This window comes from Calypte anna, chromosome 8, assembly GCF_003957555.1.
Source record: "Calypte anna isolate BGI_N300 chromosome 8, bCalAnn1_v1.p, whole genome shotgun sequence".
Classification (NCBI taxonomy): domain Eukaryota; kingdom Metazoa; phylum Chordata; class Aves; order Apodiformes; family Trochilidae; genus Calypte; species Calypte anna.
Genome location: NC_044254.1, coordinates 460,197 through 479,862, shown reverse-complemented (window position 1 = coordinate 479,862; position 19,666 = coordinate 460,197). Strand labels below are relative to the sequence as shown.

Here is a 19,666-nt window from a genome sequence, read left to right as displayed (position 1 = left end):
CCCCATGTTCCCTGCAGCCAGGAGTGAGGGGATGCTGCAGCCCTCAGCTGCTGGGGGTAAGAAGGCTGAAGGAGGTTTGCTTGCCCACACTGTGCTCTCATACCCAGAACAAGGCACTCACAGAGGAAGTGTGTGAGCCAGGCTGGCTGGTTGTGATGGACGATGGCCACACAGGCAGTGTTGAGAGCCACCAGGCTCAGGACAATCCAGTAGAAGACCTGGGATTTCACCATGTGCCGAACGGAGATGCGCAGGAGCCGCTCCTTGTGCCGCAAGTAGGAGGCCCCGTCCACTCTGGCACCTTTGAGGCCAGAGTGACTCAGGGGGTTACCTGTGGGGAAAGAGGGGGGACAAGGTTGCTCCAGACAGGGGCAGAGAAGGAACTGGGTGCTCCCAGCTCCCCTGCAGCACCAGGCGGGACAGGGGGCAAGGGGTGGGTCAAACCAGCAGAGGTGGCTGGTCCATGAGACCCTCACCACTCGGACTGGCAGAGGTTTTGGGGATGAGAGGTCCAAACAACACTAACCCAAAGTTGGATGAAGAGGTCTTCTCTGTGCCAGCCTCCGCTCACCCACGGAGGAGATATCCACGCAGTGCTCCTCGCCGGCGTCCGTCCGGTTCCTTTTGATGGTGGCTCTCCTGAGCACTGGGAAAGGAAGAGGAAGGGGTGTCAGTGGCCCAACTCTGCCAGTTCACTGGACCCCGACCCAGTGACCAGCACTTGCTAAATTGGGCCTGGTAACAGGACAGAGATACACAGGTGACCCAGAGATGTGTAGGACCAGACATATCTCGGTCTCCACACTCTCAGGAGTTATGGGGGTTCTCTTGGGCTGCAGACCCCACTGGGGCATCCCCAGACCTCCCATCACACCTGGAGGGCTTTAACCTCCTGATGCAGGTAGGCAGAAGGAAGGGACAGGAAGATTTTTAGGCAGGGCGTTGCTTGTCTTACCTTCTAAGGCTGAGGTCCCAGAATTTTTGTTCTCTTCAGCCAGCATGACTTCCTCTATGCAAAAGACAGAGTTCAGCATCAGGACATAACTGGCTGAGCACATCAGACCTTACTGCCTTGTACCTAAGGGCTTTGCTCAGCCTGGAGGTGGTTGCTCCAGGCTGTGAACTCTTTTTGAGTATTGGTTAAGTGTCCAAAAGCAAATTCTGGAAGGTGAAGAGTGGCACCACCAACACATTGCATCAGAAATAAAAATAACTTGGAACCAACCCTTCTTCCTCCATGGAACTAACCCCACTAATGAAGCTGAGCATTGTAGACAGGTCTGGGGATCCAGGACCCAGGACCACAGCTGAGGACTGGGCTCAGCCCTTGTTTCAAGTTACCACCCTTTTTCAAGCCTGAACACTGAATGAAAGGATAAATCTTCCCAGAGGGGAATGCACCAAACTAATCCCCAAGAGGCGTGAGCAAAGAAAGGGCTGTGGCAATCTGGGGACCAAGTCCCATCAGCTGCTGTGTACAGCGGGGTGTCAGCAGGAAACCTGGAAGCTTCACCATCTCCAGCCCTCACCAGGTGGGAGCCCCAAGCTGGGAACTGGCAGGAGCATCCCCTCCTAATCTCTGCAGGACCCAATGGAGAACCACGGTCACATCCACTGCCCCTCTGCAGGGGACCCCAGCAAACATCAAGAGAAAGGAAACCCTGGCAGAGCACAGCTCCCAGCAGTGATGCTCACACACAGCCTTCTCTGGAGACACAACAGTGCCTCGTGCTCAGAATCACAGCCTCATGCTACAGAGTGTGAGATCCCATCAGCTGCTGGGGAGCCCCTTGCTCTCAGCCTGCCTGGAGCACCCAATGCCCCCACCCGAGCACCTGGGCAACTTCAGGGTCACGCTGGGTGATGATGCTCAGGGATCCCTTCACTCTGCACGACCAGCACCCCCAGGAGAGCCCTGCTCCCCCCAGCCTTTACCCGCTTTGTCTATCCAGGCCCGGTATCCGTTCAGCTCCCGCTCGATCTGCTGCTGGCGCCGCAGCTTCATGAAGGCTCGGCGGTTCTCCACGCGCTCACGTTCTTTGGCAAACTCCCTGGGGAAGGACAAAGAGCCCCGGTGAGTTACCCTGAGCCTTGTCTCTTTCCCCACCTCTCCAAGGAGAGGGTTTTTCCAGGGCTTGAGACATCTCCATCATCCTTCTCTGGACTTCCGTGTCCCAACCGTTCTCATTGCAGAGAACAACAGCTGGGTGCAGCTCTGCAGAGGTGAGGACAGGCAGCACCCATGGGCTCTGCAGCAGGCAGGAGGACAGGCAGCACCCATGGGCTCTGCAGAGGTGGGGGCATCCAAACCCTGGGCAGCACTGGCCACAGCCCTCACCCTGCCCGATGAGCACCTGCGTGCTCACAGGAACTCCTGGGCACAATCACGAACGTGCTCCTTGGTACTCGAGACATCTGACTGCACCTACAGCCCAGCCAGGAGCTGTGCCACAACACCTGGATGCAGTGGGGCTACAGACACCACCTCACCTGCAGCTGGAACACCAGACCAGGCTGGTAGGCATGGTACCCTACCCAGTACACATGTGCTCATGGCAACACACAGGATACCCATGCAGGTTTTTCACCCACCCTGCATGAAGAAGGACTCAAAGCCCTAAGTATGGACACAAAGGATGTCACTCACACATGCACAGAAATGGAAATATTTGGCAGAAAACACAGGGGTGGCAGCATATGCAACCTGCCAGCCCCACCAAAGGTTGTACATGAGATGACACACCCAGACCTCTTTCTAGGATGTCCCACACCCTGGCCTTGCACACACCCTGCACCTGGGGCACCTCAGCCTCTACTGACAATCACATTTCCCAGAATCACAGACTGGTTTGGAAAGAACCTTGTTCCAACCCCCCTGCAGAGGCAGGGACATCCCCAGTACCAGCTCAGGGTGCTCCAAGCCCCATCCAACCTGGGCTGAGACACTGCCAGGGATGGGGCAGCCACAGCTTCCCTGGGAAATCTGGCACAGGGGCTCAGCACCCTCACAGGGAAGAATTTCTTCCTAATTGAGCATCCCTCACACCAGCCATCCCCCCCAGCACACCCTTCCTTCCTTCCAGCAGCATCAGAGGGATGTCATCTGCTGGCTGCAGCTCTCATCCTCTCCTTCAGCTGCACAGAGGAGCCCAGACTGTGCCCTCAGCCCCTTCCCAGTCCCTGGCTGCCCTGAGGGCACAGTGACTGCAAAGAACAAATGGCACCACTCCCCCTGCAAGACAAACATCTCCCTTCCTGGAGACTGGCATCGACCTTCAGAAAATCAAATAAATAATAAAAATTTAAAAAGAATTCAAAAGAATTTTGAAAGAACTGAAAGAACTGGCCTGTCTTCTGCAGAGAGAGTTCAAGTGCCTTACCCCAGCTGAGCTATTAGACCCTTAATGCTGTGTGGGCTTCCCCGTGTGTGTGTGTATGTTTGTGTCAAAAGCCCTGAATGTTCCCTCCACCTCTCGTTTCAGAGCCCCAGACAATTCAAGCGTTTTTAATTCCACCCCAGGAAGGTGAAGGTTCCTGCCGCTCCGGCATTAAGCAGGGAATGACTCTCCCCCTCCACTGCTGGATTCCAGACTGAAAGGAGACTTTCTTCTCAGGGCAGGGATGGGGGAGAGAACAAAAGGCAAGGAAGAGAAAAGCAGCCTGGGTGGAGGGAAGGAGGGTGGGAGGAGATGGGGGAGAAGGAAGGGACCTCCCACAGCCAAGGCGAAAGGAACTCTCAGTCTTGGGCACCACCTCGGGCAAAAAGCCTCCTCCTGCCCTAGCTGGAGGAAAGGCAGGGCCATTGAGGCTGTGCCATCACCCCCCGCCAGCCTTTGTTTGTCAGCAAACTGGGATGTCAGGAACCAAGAAGCTGCCGTTTGCAGCCAGGGTTCCTGGGGGAGAAGCTGCCTCCCCTCCACTGGTTCTCCCGTGTGCTCAGCCCCTGCCCCACAAGCCACAACCCCAAGGCAGATCCCTGGCAGCTTTGCCAGCCAGACCCTGCAGGTATCTTCTGCAACCAGGAGAACCTGGTTTAAGGGAATCTGATTTACAGAATCACAGAATGGTTTGGGTTGGAAGAGACCTTAAAAAAGACCATCTAGTTCCAACCCCTCCCAGCCATGGGAAGGGCCCCTCCCCTAGACCAGGATGCTCTGAGTCCCACCCAATTTCCACCCCCTGGGAATGTGGCCACTCCCTGACACCTCCTGCTTGCCCATCCTTCTGTCTCCCAGCTCCTCCTCCACTGTGGCCAACACCTCCTTCTGCTATTTTTTGGGAGAAGCCATCATCATGTGTCCACAAGGAAACCCAGAAGCACCAGCCCAGCTTCCAATCACTTCTCTCCAGGAAGGGAATGGGACCATCTTTTCAAGTGCCCCCCTCATCAAGCACCATTTCCCTTTGCTCCAGGAGCCCTGATTTGCAGGAAGCCACACGAGTCCCAGGACAAGGTCCATACAGCTGTGGCAGGGTCTCCCAGGGAGCCACTTCCCACACACTTGATCCCTAATGGAGCTTAATTGCTTCTGTCCATTAGGAGGAGGAAGGGGTGGCAGAGAGGGGAGGGAAAAAAAGTAGTTAAGCTCAACTTAATGAATTATTGCATTTCAGAGAGACACGTTACCGAGCAGGGCAGCAGCGGGGGCTGGTGACATCTGAGTGGGTAGGAGATGCTGACAGATCAAGGATTGCTCAGAGCCAATTTGCAGCAGCAGGGAGAGATAATGCTGGGTGAGTGAGAACAGGGCCAGCAAATGACTGACAGCTGCCTGGGAAGGCTCCAAGCCACAGCCAGGCCAGCATCACACTTGCCTCCCATGGAAGAGCTCTGCTCCCTGGCACGCCTGGGTTCTGTCTCCAAGGATGGCTCATCCAAGGATGAGTTTTGCCTCATGAAGAGCTCAGGGAGGTGCTGACTCTGTGAGAGGCTCAGGGAACTCCAGCAGACAGCACAGTCCCCAACAGCAACATCTCTGCTTGTCCACAGGGGTCTCCCAGCATCAAACCTTGATGCCTCCAGCATGAATACCACGCAGGACAGCTGAGCTCCACTCGTGCCAACCCTCTGTCACTGCAGCCCCTCACTGCTCAGCCTGCTAAAGCCAAGGACACGCAGAAGCCATGGGGACAAGCACTGAAGGTGACAGTGGGAGCTGAGGAGCAGGAGGCCACCTCTCCCCCTCTGCACAGGGGCACCACCTATCCCCACACCAGGACCCAACCTGCCCAACCCTGATGGTTCTCTTGTCCTCTGCTTGCAAAGTCTCCTCCACAGCCTTGGCATTCCTTCCACATGGCCACAGAATGTCTCTGCTCCCAGCAGAAGACCTGGGGGACACCCTGCACACACCATGGGGACACCCTGCCTCCTCTCTCACACCAGGGCAATACTTTTACTACATCCTTATGCTCAGCTCAAAAGGCTGGAGAGCCCAGGCCTGGTTTTAATGGGAGAAAAACCCACGTGGAAGTATCCAGCTTGAAAATGAGTCCCCTGTTCTTGAAAAGACAAGCAAATCCCCAACCACAAGAAAACCAACAACCATAAACTGGCTTAAAAGAAAACAATCACAGATACTGCAACCCATTCTTATACTTTACAAAGTTTCTTTGAGTCCAGAGTGAGTATATTGCACCAGTCACATCAATAGCTTGGCTACCATGCTTTGAAACAAGCCAGCGTCTTCAAACCCCTCAGCTCATCACCTTTTGGCACACTTAAAGAAACCTCCAATAAACCAGTTGCCAAATGGGTCTTGAGACAATGTGAGGCAGCAGCAAGGATGGGGTGGGAAGAGAAGAAATACGGGGTTACACGCTGAGGATGAGGCTATGGCACTGTGCTGCAGTGAGAAACACATCTATAATGGGATGTGTAACAAGGAACACCATCTGTAAGACATTAGGTAATGCTGCTGCTCTCCTCAGCACTTGCAAGTTCTCAGCTCACAGCTCTGACTCAGTTTTGGGCAGCACAATTGGAGGAAAAACCATTTTCCACTCCAGGAAGGGTGTCAGAGAAGGTTATGGGACAGAACTGCCAACAGATGGTTTGGAAAGCACGGCTCAGACAGTTGCAAACCAAGGGGATCAGATGGTATTTACCCAAGAGGTGTAAAGGAACTGCAGTCTGAGTGCTGAGCTGACTGTGCAGTCTGTAACCTGGGCTTGGACTCAACCAGGGGGTGCCAAGCAGGCACAGCAGAACTGGCACCTCAGATGGGATTATGGCACTGAGCAGACAGCAAGGGCAAGGCCAGGGGTTGTCCAAGAGCTGCAGAAACCTCTGCTTCATAGGCCTGCTTGGAAGGAGACAAGCTGGTTTTTGGGTAAGGGTAACTGAAGCTCACTCTAAGTCAAAGAATATTTAAGGTCAGGTTGGGTTTTGAGAGACCTGACCTAGCTGAAGGTGGCCCTGCTCACTGCAAGGAGGGGGTGAACTGGGTGGCCTTTAAAGGTCCCTCCCAACCTGAACCATTCTATGATCCCTTAATGATTGTCTTGAGGAAGTCTTCCCATGAAGCACAAACGGGTGAAAAGAAAGAAAAGGAAAGAAAAGGAGGGAGAAGAGAAGCATCCTGTCTCTTGTCTCCCCTGTCCTCAGCCTTTGCCCATCCCTGGGTACCCCGGTGAGAGCCCCCTGTTCCCTGCATGGTGAAGGCTGCAGCAAGGAGTGGAGCACTCAGCTGACAGAGCTAAAGAGGCCTCATTTATAGAGCAGCAGCAGCCACATGAGGTGGGGAATGAAAAGCTGACAAGCTGTTGGCAACACTGAATGGTAAAACGGGCAGGAGCTGGGAGATACCAGCTCTGAAGCCATCCATTACATCACTGTCCCATTTAAGAAGGGACAGATGCTGATGGTTGCCTTCCACCTCAGAAAAAGCTGGTGATTGTCTGCCTGGATTTCTCCGAGCCTTTTGATAAGTTTCCCACAGCATCCTCCCAGGGAAATGGATGCATTATGATCCAGACAAGTGGCCCATGTCGTGGGTGGGGAAAAGGCTGAAGGCCACACACAGATGGTGGTGGGACCTGGCAACTGTTCACAGGCTCCAGGATCCACAGGGCCCCTGTGCCGTTTGGGATCTTCACAAGTGATCTGGATGATGGGATCAAGTGAAGCCTGATGAAGTTTGCAGATGATGAGTGGGGAAGTGGACACAGACCCAGAGCAGCCAACAGCTTGGAGAGCTTATGTATGTTTTGAAGTAGAGAAAAATAAATGACCAAGAAGATTAACATCACCAGGAGAAGGCAGCCACTGACATCTCAGTCACAGTGCCTTGGATTCAACATCTTTCCCAGGGTACCAGTGCTGGGCTTTGCATCTCTGTTCCCATTGCTCAGCGAGGTCTTTTGCTGGCAGTGTTGTGCCAAAGGCAGCAATAGCACAGTCCACCCATGCTGCATGGTGGAAGGCCTGCTGGTCCCAGCAGCAAGAGGCAGAGGTGGGAGCTCAGGATTTTTTTTGGCTCTTCTCAGGCAGGGCTGGATTGAGCAGCAGAGCTCCACTGCTTCAAGAGCCCCGGGCTTTGTTCACAATCACCCCCACAGGGTGATGAGCGCTGGGAAGTGTCACTCCTCCCCTCCTCTCCTATGCTCCACTTTTTATCCTCTGTAAGCTGAGAAGAGTTTCAGAGCCTCCCCTTGCAAGTGACAGTGATCTGCAGATGAAAGGTGTGTGGCCAGTACCACAGGTGAGTTACAGCATGGAAATAAAAAGAAACCAAACCTCACCGAACCAACGTTCAACATTTTATCATGTCAGCTCTCCAGGAACTTCCAAGAGCTCTAATCAACGCCTCCAGCACAGAAATACAATGAATTCAGAACCAACCATCAAGTGTGAAGCCCACAATGCAACTGCTAGATATGCCAATCTGCCACTGCAAAACAAACAAACAGCCACCTACGAGGTATGAAGAACTGATAATGCTCGTGATTCACTGGGGACATCCTGTCCCCTTCACCCCACAGGAGAGCCCAGCTCCCTCTTGCAAGGATGGACCTGGTCATAGAGGAACTCGGCATCTCCAAAGCCATCCGCCAAGTCAAAGAGCTGCAGCCACGACCACACCTTTGCTGTCATTAACCAGGATGATGGAAATTATCACAACTCCAAAAGCAACCTGTTAGCAAGAGCCATCTGCCTCCTGCTTTGCCAGAGGGACCAGAAATGAGCCTTTTCACCTGAAGCCTTCAGGCGAGAGGCAGTCCACAGAGCAGATTTACAATGAACCACAAATAGGAGCAAATTTGAAGGAGCTGAGACACGCTGGCAAATAATGTGCAAAGCTAAATCCAAGGGAGAAGTCACCAGATCATCTCTTTGTGGGGAACGTTTCTTCCCCGCCTGCCCAGCTGGCTGCAAGAGGAACAATTGTCCCCGGGGCCAGCAGGGGACATGGCACATCAGGCAGGAGTGGCTCTTGTCAGGCAGCATCCTTCTGAAGGGCTGGGAGCACTCCACAGAAAGGGGGGACAGCAGACACATCCCTCATTGCATATGGATGCCCAGCTGGCTGCTGAATACAGATAAAGACCTCAAGGGCTCCTTTGCTCTGCTCTGTCCCACACACCGTGGGGGTGGCACAAGAGCTTCCCCTGAGCAAAGTGACCAAGTGTGGCCCCAGCAGCCTGGGGGGTCCAAGGCACTGCAGCCCCCTCCTCCTTACACCCACTCCTCCACTCAAAAGCAGCTCCCACTAGTGAATCCCCACACACGCCAGGCCCACGGGCATTTTACATCCCACCTGAGCCACTCCCTGCGATGCTACAGCCAGTCAGGGAATTAAAAAAACCCAACACCACACCAAGCAGCAGCCACGCTCACCAGCTTTTGTGCTTCTGATGCAGTATTTCTTGGGCATGTTTGGGCATCCTGCTGTCCTCCATCATCTCCTGCAAACCTTCCTGCATTGTGGCTGTGTCTCCCCTCCACAAACCGCCTACTTCCAAGACACTGATCCTCTTCCCAGAATTTCTGGCTTCAAGCCACCTGATCCAGCTCGAACGCCGGGGCCCAGGTTTTGCAGAAAGCCAGCCAAAAAAAAAATCCCCTATACCTCCATTGAAAACGTACACTTGTTCCTTCAACACCCTTAGTATTAATTGCTAAAAAACTTAATTTTATTCATCGTTTGTTATGCCTCAAAATTGGATGGGAAAAAAATTCAAATTAAGTCAAGTGAAAAGATTTCAGAGATGGTACAGAAGGCTCCTGAAGGAGCTGAAGAAAACTCTCTGGAGACTGGGAACGCACAGCTAACCCAACCTGAAAGAAAGAAGATCTTAAGACAAAGAAATCTTGCCAAATTGATCCTTTAATTATAACATTAGTCGTTTCTTTCAAAGGCTTAGTGCAAGAGCTGGGGGTGGGGGGCAGAAAAGACTTGAAAGGGAGAAAAGACTTAACATCACCAGGATGAGTGGAAGCAATTAGGAGAATTTAAATTACTCTTGTTTGGTACAAGGCAGATGGATTTCATTTTTCTTGCCATGGTGCTCAACTTCTTGCTCTGCCATCAGAGGTCTTCACTTTGGCAGACCCAAGGACCCAGCCTTCCCAGGTCAGGCACCAATTCCTTCCCTTCTGCACCCACTCAGCTACTGCTGTGGACTACAAATACCAGGGACAAGAGCAGCTTTGTCACCCTGGAAAGAGGCTGGAAGTCCAGGAGTGGGTAAGGGGAAGGAGTCTACAGGCAGACGGTTGCTGCAATGAATGGAGGAAGGCGACTGCAAACCAGATTTTCTCTGCAGGGGCTAGGGAACAAGAGATGGAAAAGTGTCAAAACACAGCCTGCCTGGTGTTAGAAGCTCCGCAGGAGTTCTCAGCGTTATTTCTCCAAGGGTGGCTTATTTTTTGTCTTCATTCTTTCAGCTTCTTGCTCCCAGCAACTAGCTAGACACGGGGGCAGGAGGAGGTCCCCTCCACCTCTCCACCCCATCCCATGGATGTGGGGAGCAATTCCTTCTCTGGACCACACTGGTTCTCCCTGGGAAGAAGGGCAGAGCTGCAGGGTGCTGGCTGAACCAGCCTCAGGCCACAGGGTGTGGGAAGCAACGCTTGGGATGGGTCTAAGCATCCTCCCCAGCTCCCAAATCCACCAGCTGCCAGGCAGTGGAAAACTGGGAATTTCAGCTGATGCTCCATCCTCGCTCGCTCCCACTGCCTCTCCTCTGCCAGGACTATTTTGGTAGCTTGTGTAGCTTTAAAAGCTGAGCAGTCACATCTCCTTAGGCTTCGTACCTGCTCTCAAAGAGGAACAGGGCCAATTTTTTTTTTCCCCCTTCCTGCTTTCAGTTAGAATTAATTGATCTGTAATTGCAGCCATAGGGGGGGGGAAGGAAGACAATAGACACAGTAATAAACACCAAAGCCCCAGAAGAACTGGCTTCTCCAAGCCCCTGCCTGGAGAGACTCCATCTCCTCCTAACAGCCCCTCGTGTGATTCCAGTGCCTGCTTGGATTTAGAGAGGAAGATGGAGGAGCCTCAGTGGGATGGAAATCATTTCTTTTCCTCTCCCACATACTTTGTGTTTAGGAGCAGATGGATCCAGGCTGTTTACATCACAGAGGTCATGCCTCAGCTTAACAGTTGGGGAACTGACTGTTGGGAGGGATGCGCATCGCAACCATCAGACTGCTAAATCCGGGCTCTGGCAAACTTCTGCTGGTGGCAACTTAAACACACACGTGTCCTCCTGCAGCCTCTCCCTGCTCAGGACCAGCCTGGGGGGTTGGATTGTTTCCCCAAGGAACACCAGCACCGAGATGAGAGCAGAAAGGCAGCTTCTGAGTGTGAACTTGGAGAAGAAGCCTGGAAATCCCAAGCAGACCTCGCTGTTCACTGTCCAAATGGGGCAGCTTGCAAGCAGTGTGAATCCAGGGTTCTGCACCCCAAGGAAACAGAGTGACCTGGATTCCAGTTAACCTGGAGCTGCTGCCTGCCCTCCCCAAACCAGTGCCATAACACCAGGGAAAGGTTTCCTTGGCATGGAGGTGGTCCCATGGGGCTCATCCCAAATGTGACCTCCTCCCAGCTCAGCCCAGCTATGGAATCCAGGGAGACCCTGCCTGCTTGTCCAGCTTGTAGGGTGAGGTATGGAAAAAGCACCCTTCTCCTCTCACAACACAGCTAAGTGCTCTCTTCTAGCACAAGAGGGTTGCTAGAAGCTTTAAAGAGAACAAAACCAAGCAAGGCAAGTGAGGAACGCAGCTCTTCTGCCTGCACTCAAGGACGTGCAATGTCTGTGTGCAGCAGCCCCTTCTGCCTCCCATCCCACACCTCTGTGGCCCCAGCAGCAGGGAGATGCTTCACCACTGCCAAGGTGCTGCAGCAGGAGACTCAGAGATGTGACCATGGCCAGTCAGAAGGACACACGTGGTGGCCTTGCCATCGGGTGGCAGAGCCCAGCTCCACGCCTCCACCCACCCCTGCAGGGAGCTGAGCAGTCGTGCTTCTCCCTAGGTATCTGGCACGCCACGAGAGCATCTCCACTGCCAATTAGGCCACCCACCCACTTGCATCCTTCCCCAATACAAACCCTACCAGCAATAAACAAACAGTGGAAATGCCAGCCGGTGCCTGGGCAGAGCTCGAGGCAGCTCCATCCAACGTGGTGGGCAGGGGAACAGCTGCCTCACACAGCCCCAGCATGGACCAGGACATGGGCTGGGCATCCCACCAGCCACCCTCTGGTTCTCCTGACAGGGGCCAGCATGCAGGCCAGAGCTGTGCTACCTGCTGTGTCCCCAGGCTGGGCTCAGCATCCCACCAGTACCAAAAGCCTCAGTCTCCACACACCACACTATCTAAGCATGCTTCAACACTAAAATAATTTTTTTCCACCTGTCTACCTCCAAGTTTCCTAATTTTCCATCCTCTGTTGGATTTTTTTTTTGGTTTGTTTGTTTGGGGGTTTTTTGTTTGGATTTTTTTTTTTCAGGAAAGCTCCCACCTGATGACCCAGGTTCAAATTTCTTAAGCTGGAAGTAGCATAAGAAATGCAAAAGCCACCCAGCACTGCTTGGATGTCTTCACTCTGTGTAAGAGTTCCCTCCTGCAGCCTGTCCCCAGACCCCAGACAGACAGCTGGGGAATTTCAGCCCACCAACAGACCCCAAATCCCAGCCTGCCTCTCCAGAAGCATTCCTGAAGATACCACCATCACACCTGAGCTCATGGTGGGGACACTCAGGACAATGCTGGAGATGACCAGGATCAGTCTCCACATCAACCCCTGCATCTAAGGGCCTCTCCAGATGCCCATATCTGTGCTAGGGTGAGATTTTGGTTTCTTTCCATGATGGAAAATTAGGGAAAGAAATTACCCACTGCCAGGCATGGGATGCCCACTGCCACCCGTGGCAAAGGGCAGAGGACCCCACATTCCCCTCTCCCTGTGCACCAGCCCCTGCCAGCAGCTGAGGATGGGTTAATGCAGCCACAGTTCATTGTCATGGAGACAAGAAGCCTTTTTCTCTCCAAACCCAGCTTAATGACTTGGACTAAAAGCTCCTTTTCCCCTGGGAGGCGCAGAGCAGGAACAGCTGAGTTGTCCCCACATCCCTGGCTTGTCCACTTGTACCCCAGGCACCCTCAGCACTGTGCACTCCCCTCCTGGCCATGGCATCACTCCCACACATGCTCCAAGCCCATCCCATGCCCACCACACCCCACTGTAAACACACCCCGGACTCAAGCACATTTCCATAAGGTTTCTCCATGTCTTTCCCCTCCAGCAGGTCCCAAGAAGTCAGAAGACTGACACTGACCATTTCTTGCAGGTGACCAAACCCACGAGCTCTTTCAGCAAGGTGAAACAATGAGAAAGCATCTTCAGTGCTGCCCCTTTCCCAGCTCCCTGGGGAGCAGAGCAGAGGTGGGAGAATGGTCCCTTGCTGTAGGGTGAGCAGACATGGAGAGCAAGAACCAGCAGCAGCATCCACCAGGGGATAACCCAATGGGCATGGCTGGGAGGGAAAGGATGGCATCTCACTTACCCTGACAGCACTCCCAGGACAAGGTTGAGGACGAAAAAGGATCCAATGATGATGAGGGGGATGAAGTACAGCCAGTTCCAGGTGGCTCCTAAGGCATCATTGGTCTGGAGGGGAAAAGAAAAAACATGTGTGACCTTAGGTTCAACACCAGCACCCTGGGCATTGGAAGGGTTGTGATGCTCAGATGTGGTGGTGATTCTCACCCCAGGCTCCTTGGGGCAGTGCCCCAGCCCTCACAGGGCAGGACTGCTCCCCAGCCACCCCTGCAGGGCCACAGGGGCTGTCAGGCAGCAGTACAGCTGGAGGTGCATCCCCTGCAGCCCCAAACTGGGGTGCTGAGGGCACAGGGGCCTCCCTGAAAACTTCATCTGGTGCCCTCTGGCACAGCCCACCCAGACAGGGCACGAAGCAGCAACAGCGCTGGTGAGAAAGCTGGTGAGGTGCCCTGGGGAAGCTGGAGGCTGAAGAAGAGGGAGGTGATGGTTGTCCTCCCATGCAGGGGGCAATGGGTCAGTGTGGACGAGCCCCCCGGCCTCCCACGGGATCACTCATACCTCCAAGACACCCTCCCACCCCCGGTGTGTCCCTGCAGCTCCAAGGACCTGAGAGTGGAAAAAAAAAAGCCCAGTGTGTAAAAAGAGCCCTGGGCAAGCCCTGCTCAGCACCCCCAGACATGTCCTCAGCCAGGCTCTGAACAGAGCCCTGCTCCCCTCCAGCTCCCAGCCACTTCCCAGCTCCCGTTTGCCCTCCCGTGTCCCGCACGGCACAGATGCTGCCGGGCTGGAGGGTGATGCTGCAGAACGTGACTGTCTGGGGGAGGTGGCATCAATCTTGTGGCGATGAAAGCCTCTCTCTTTTCTCTGCTTCCACCCTCCCCCCGCCCCTCCCCTTCCCCCTGCTAATTAAGCCCTCATCTTCATCTGACTCATTGGCACCAGGGCTCCTGCTCGGCCAGGGGAGGAGCCGAGAGGCAAGGGGAGAGCACATCTCACAGAACCCTTCTGCTTGGAAAAGATCACCGACCCCAACCATTAACCCAGCTCTACCAAGTACAGTGCTTAAAGCATAGAATGGTTTGGGATGGGAGAGCCCTTAAAGATGACCCAGTTCCAACCCCCCTGCCATGGGCAGGGACACCTCCCACCAAACCAGGTTGCTCTGAGCCCCAACAGCTCTGCCTGCTTGGCCCCTCTGACTGCCTGAATTTGCCCTTTTATTCCCCAAGCAGTTGGAAGAGTTGCTGCAGTGCCCTTTGCAGGACCCACGCTGCAGAATTCCAGGTGAGGGACTTGTTTGGGAAACACAAGGGGCTTGGGGTTTCACAGGCTCTGCATCTCCCATCACCTGTGGTGTGGCATCACCACCAAGCATCCAGCACAGGAGGACATCAGTGGGCAGAACAGCACGTGCAGAGACACAGACACACCAGTGGATGTGTTCCTACCTCTCCACTCCCAAGGCTGAAGCACATCTGCCTGAGAAACCACATGAACCATCCCACTGCCTGCTGGGATCTCAGACAGTGGCTGAGCCCAGACCCCCTCACATCACACCATCTCCCCCAGATTTTGCCAGTTCTACCTTGAAAACTCCCTATTCCACTGGAAGATGCTCTCACAGCTGCTCTCATTCTCAGCCTGAATTCGTGGTCATTTTATAAATCCCTCTGCTCTTTCACCAGCGTTGGCCTTGGGCTGAAACACTGTTTGCCACCCTGATGTGTTTATGGACACCTTCACTGGCCACCCCCAGGCCTTCACTAGCCAAAGCCAGTTTGCTCCAGTTCTCCCTTGCATGACTGGCTCTGGTTTCTCTAGCAGCTCCTTCCCTGCTCCAGTCCAGGCTTGGATCCTGTGTGTGATGCTACCAAGGTTTTACCACGCTGCCTGCACCCCCTCCTCCTCCACAGCACCCCTGGCCGTGGTCACCCCGCTTCACCCCCCTCCTGCTCCCCCACACTGCTGCTCCCCAAGTGGTGAGACCCGGCCTCCTCTGAGGCATTTCTGCTGTTCCTCAAGAAGCACATGGCTTTCCATTTCTCACTGCATCCCACATTTCTTCCTCCAGCCCTCAAACTCCTCCAGCCCGGGGTAGCAGCCTCCTCCCCCCGGCTCTGGGAAGCAGCTGATGCTGGAAGCAGGAAAGCCTCTGACTCATCCCTGAGGATCTTCTCTGGTGGCCACCAGGCACTACGTCCCCTCAGCACCACCCAACACTGTCCCAGCACTGCTCACTTCCCTGCCAGCCTTCCAGAGCTCCTCTGCTCCTTCCCCTCTGCTCTGTTTCATTAACACTTTCCCAAAGCAAAAGCTTTACTACAAAGAGCAGCTCTACACGTTCCCAGGGCTCTGATGCCAGGTTAGCCTGGAGTGACCTACCTTTGGCAAACCCATGATTCATTTTCCTCTTTTGCCTCCCAAATCTGTTCCGAAATGGCATACAATCGAGGTCAGGCTTACAGTCCTATTCCTGCCTGCCTTACTTTTTTTCCCCTCCTCCCCCCGCTTTTAAATTTAGGCATTGCATTTGCTATTCTCCAGTCAGATGGTGCCTCCCCCAACTTGATGGAGTTGTTAAAAATACTTGTTACCAGACCTGCCATTTCATGTGCCAGCTCCCTCCGAGCACAGCAGGGGGGAAGCCATCCTGAGGACCAGGCTGATGGGTGTGATGGCTTCAGCCCTTGGCTTCTGCATCCACTGTGCTCGTGTCCTCATTCCCATTATTCAGCCCTTTTTGTTGCCTCTGTTTTGGTGCTGACCGAAAGCTGGGGTGCAATATCCATCAATGCCCAGGTCTCCCCAGCCCTCTCTCCTTCTGCAAAGGGGAAACTGCTCGCTGCCCCGCTGAGCATCCTCCACAAGGCCCACATCAGGGTGACTCCTGGCAGCTCCTGAAGCACTTCCTAACTTCTTCAGTGTCTTGACTGAGCAGCACCTTCTCCCATCCCTCTGGGGCATGGTTTATTCTTAATATTCCTCCACAGGCAGTGGTTCATCTGATCTTGAACTGCTGTGCCCTTCCATAACCAGAAGGTACCAGGATCTCATCACATGCAGAGGTCAGGGTAGACACAAGGACATTAATCCTCAAGTTACACAGATGTTGTAACTCCTTCAGTGAGGAAATTCTCAGCTCCCTGTGCTGGAGACCACATCCCAGGGCCCACCCAGACCCTCTGGGAAGCAGAGGAGCTGCCTGATGGCTGATCTTTGCTGCTTCTTCACTACAAGACAACCACCTTTTCCACACGCACCCCACCAGCCTAAACCACCAGCACCTAAGCTCTCCCATGGCCATCAAACCAAGGAATGTTATAGAATGGTTTGGGTTGGAAAGGACCTTAAAGCTCATCCATTCCCAACCCCCTGCATGGTCAGGGACCCCTCCCACAGCCCAGGGTGCTCCAAGCCCATCCAACCTGGGCTGAGACACTGCCAGGGATGGGGCAGCCACAGCTTCCTTGGGCAACCTGGGACAGGGGCTCAGCACCCTCACAGGAAAGAATTTTTGCCTAATGTCTGACCTAAACCTTCCCTCTTCAAGGGATAATGAGTTTGTTGGTTCCTCCAGACACGCCCAAGACACCAACATGACCAACACCAGCTGGTTGGTGAGGACTCAGGAGCCACAGCTTCCCCCAGGGGACCCCACACCAAACCAAGGCATCAGTGGAGACCCCCAGCCATGCCCTGGCAGGAGCTGAACCACCAGACTCACATCTCTGCCAAGGACACAACCCATCCCACTGCTGGCAAAGCCTCTGACACTCTGACACCAGTGGGGTGTGGGAGCAGGACCCTCATGGGGGGTGAGCAGCCACGGCTGGTTCCCCCCAGGACTGGCAAAGGACCTCCCTGCCAGCTCCTGCTTCCCAACCCCCAGCACAGGGTTAGACACACAGATCTTGTCTGGTGGGGGGCTGCTTTTTGGTTTTGATTTGGGTTTTATTATTTTGGTTGGGGTTTTTTTTTTTTTTCCCAAAGGGCTGGGAAAGGTGCAGGGAGCTGCAGAAGCAAGGCTCACTCAGGGGGCCAGGAATCTAAAGAAACCTAAATATATACTCCAGTCAAATGCAAAGCACAAGCTTGCAGCCCACACCTACCCCCCCTCAGGCTGCACTCACACAGGAAACTTTAGGATTTCTTTGCTTTAGGGGAACAGGGAAATAAATCTATCAATAAATCAATACATTAATAATAAAAACCCCACAAAATCAGCTTCTGCTACCTAAAAATAAACAGAGAGATGTTCTGCCTGGGCAGGGCACCACTCACTGCCAAAGAAGGGTGGGGAGGGGGACTCAAGGCTGTGGGCACCCAACCCACTGGGGAGCAGCAGCAGGGCTCCATTCAGACAGTGGTCCACCCATGTTGATTCTCTGGTGTCTAGTAACAGGGTTGGGCTTCCACTTCAGGCTCTCCCTGGAGAGGAGGAGACTGATCCTGGTGAGAGGGTTTGGGGATGATGGGAGAAGCCAGGACCTCAGGAGCCTTTGCCCTGGGTGCTGTGCACACCTTCCCTGGCACTTCCCACAGCCTTGGTGCTAGAGCAGACCCACGGGACAGGGGGTACAGAGCCCCCACAGCTCCTGTGACATGGGTGACAAATCCACAGCCTGGCTACTCCCGGTGGTCTTTGCCTGGTGGGTACACCCACCATGTCCCTGCCAGGGCTGAGGGCATCCCCCCAGCATCACCTCCATGGGACCTGCTCCTCCCTGCAAACCAGAGCCACATCCAGCTGAGAAGAAACCTGGCCAGAGAGAGCAGCCTCAAGATCTCCATACCCCACCAAACAAACAAACAAGAAACCTGAAAAAAATATTACTAAAATACCTTAGAGCAGGTTCTCTGGCCCAGCAGTTCCCTCAGGAGCTGGGCACCTGCTGCAGCCCTGCCCAGCACAGTTACAGATCCCTTTTTTCCCTCTCATGGTGATAACTGGATCTCCTGCATGCAGGGCCAGGCTCCACTCCCCCACCTGCCTGCCATCCATCACCACCCTGCACTGGACAGGAGCTGAATGAGAACACTTTGCTTCCCCAGGGCAGGGTGATGAGGAATGGGTCCTTTTCCCTCACAGGGCTGGGGCTGTGCTGGGACTCATCCTGCCACAGACACCTAACAGGTCTGAGCAAGCTGCAACACCCCCTGCTCCCTCCTCCTCCTCCTCAATCCAGGAGTTGTTGGGCAGTGCTGGAGCATCAGTGCCTCAGCTTCCCCAGTCCTCAGCAGATGGAACAAGGGTTTCTCCAGGTCAGGGAGGGGGATGTGGGCAGGGGGCTTTGCAGAGAACGTGCCTCCAAAGCAGGGGCTTCCAGCAGACACAGTTTGCTTCTCACTGAGTCATTTCAGCACACAAAGAGGGAAGAGGTTGGGGAAAAAAAAAAAAAAAGAGACAGGAACATTTGGCAAGCCGGGGAAGGTCTGGCTTTGCTGAGCATGGAAAAAGAGGCATGTGAAGAGATGCTGTTCCCAGAGGGAGAGGAGGGTAAAGCTGCCACACATGTGGTGGTCGGGGATGGGCTCCAGCACACGAGCTGCTGTCCCAGGCATCACCAGAAAACCCAACTTATTTCATTAAAAGACAGGAAGGTTTTAAACCTTCCAGGGGGGACTCTGAAGTCCTCTCAAACTCAATCCCATGTAAAACACTCTGTTGTTCTGGAGGAAGGAGCTGTGTCCTGCAGCTGGCAGGGGCTTTCTGGCAGCCTCTGTCCCCCCAGCACACCCCACTTCACCCCCGGGGCTGGGGCCACCAGGAATAGCTGCAGGGACATTAAGATCTCTGCTACTGAGCTGCTAAGAGCACTGAGTGTTGATTAAATTTTCATACCTCCCTGACAGGATATTTTTTTGTGCGTTGTGTTTTAATTTAAAACACACACAGAGGGACTGATTTTCCCTTTGCAAGTGTTCCAGCTCGAGAGCCCAGCAACATCCCAAGACACAGAGGACTAAAAAGCCAGCTGGTTTACCCCTTTTCCATGCTTCCCATCCCCTCCACTCTCCACAGGGTCTCTCCTTCCTCCTCCTCCTCCTCTCCCCAGAGATCACCTCTACCCATCACCAGAGGCACTGGTACCCATCACACTACCAGCTTCACCCCCTGTGGTGCCTGAAGGAGCCTGGCCCCAAGCTTGGCTGTACCAACCTCCTCCAGTGCTCTACCCATCACCCTGGTGCCAAGGCAGGTGCTGTTTTGGGGTGATCTTTGCACCTGGCTGCAGAGTCCCTCTGACCCCCAGCACACGGGTGTCACCGAGGCAGGATCAGGGGACAGGCATCAACACCCAGAGGAGCTGCAGCAGCTCCTGGATGCATCAAGGCTCAGGGAAGGTTTCCCAGCCCAGCGTGGGTCTGAGCAAACTCCTAAAGCAGCAATCTCCTCTGTGGTCAAGCTGTTAATTTTGCTGCTCCACATGAAGCCGGGCACTGCCCTCACTCTCCAAAAGGCAAGAGGGGAAACACACCCAGAGCTACACAGTGTTCACACTTCAGAGAGAGCAGCTGAGCATCCCGAGGGAAGACTGTGGCACCCTGGGAATTCATGCCAACAAGCAAGGAGAGATTTTGTACATGAACATGTGGAAAATAACTGCTGTCAAATAGATTCCTCCTCTCCCTCCCTCCAAGGCCACCCACGGGT

At 54.1% G+C, this 19,666-nt stretch overlaps 1 protein-coding gene across 1 annotated transcript in view; it reads right to left on the bottom strand.

The window, feature by feature from the left end:
- The window catches only part of CACNA1E (calcium voltage-gated channel subunit alpha1 E), an 81,620-nt gene that overhangs the window by 38,821 nt on the left and 23,133 nt on the right, over positions 1-19,666 (bottom strand). The window contains exons 7-11 of the mRNA XM_030454868.1: positions 13,016-13,119; positions 1,936-2,051; positions 956-1,009; positions 527-646; positions 122-331 (exon numbers count right to left, since the gene is read on the bottom strand). Coding sequence (XP_030310728.1) covers positions 122-331; positions 527-646; positions 956-1,009; positions 1,936-2,051; positions 13,016-13,119 — 604 coding nt within the window. The remainder of the gene's footprint in view (positions 1-121; positions 332-526; positions 647-955; positions 1,010-1,935; positions 2,052-13,015; positions 13,120-19,666) is intronic.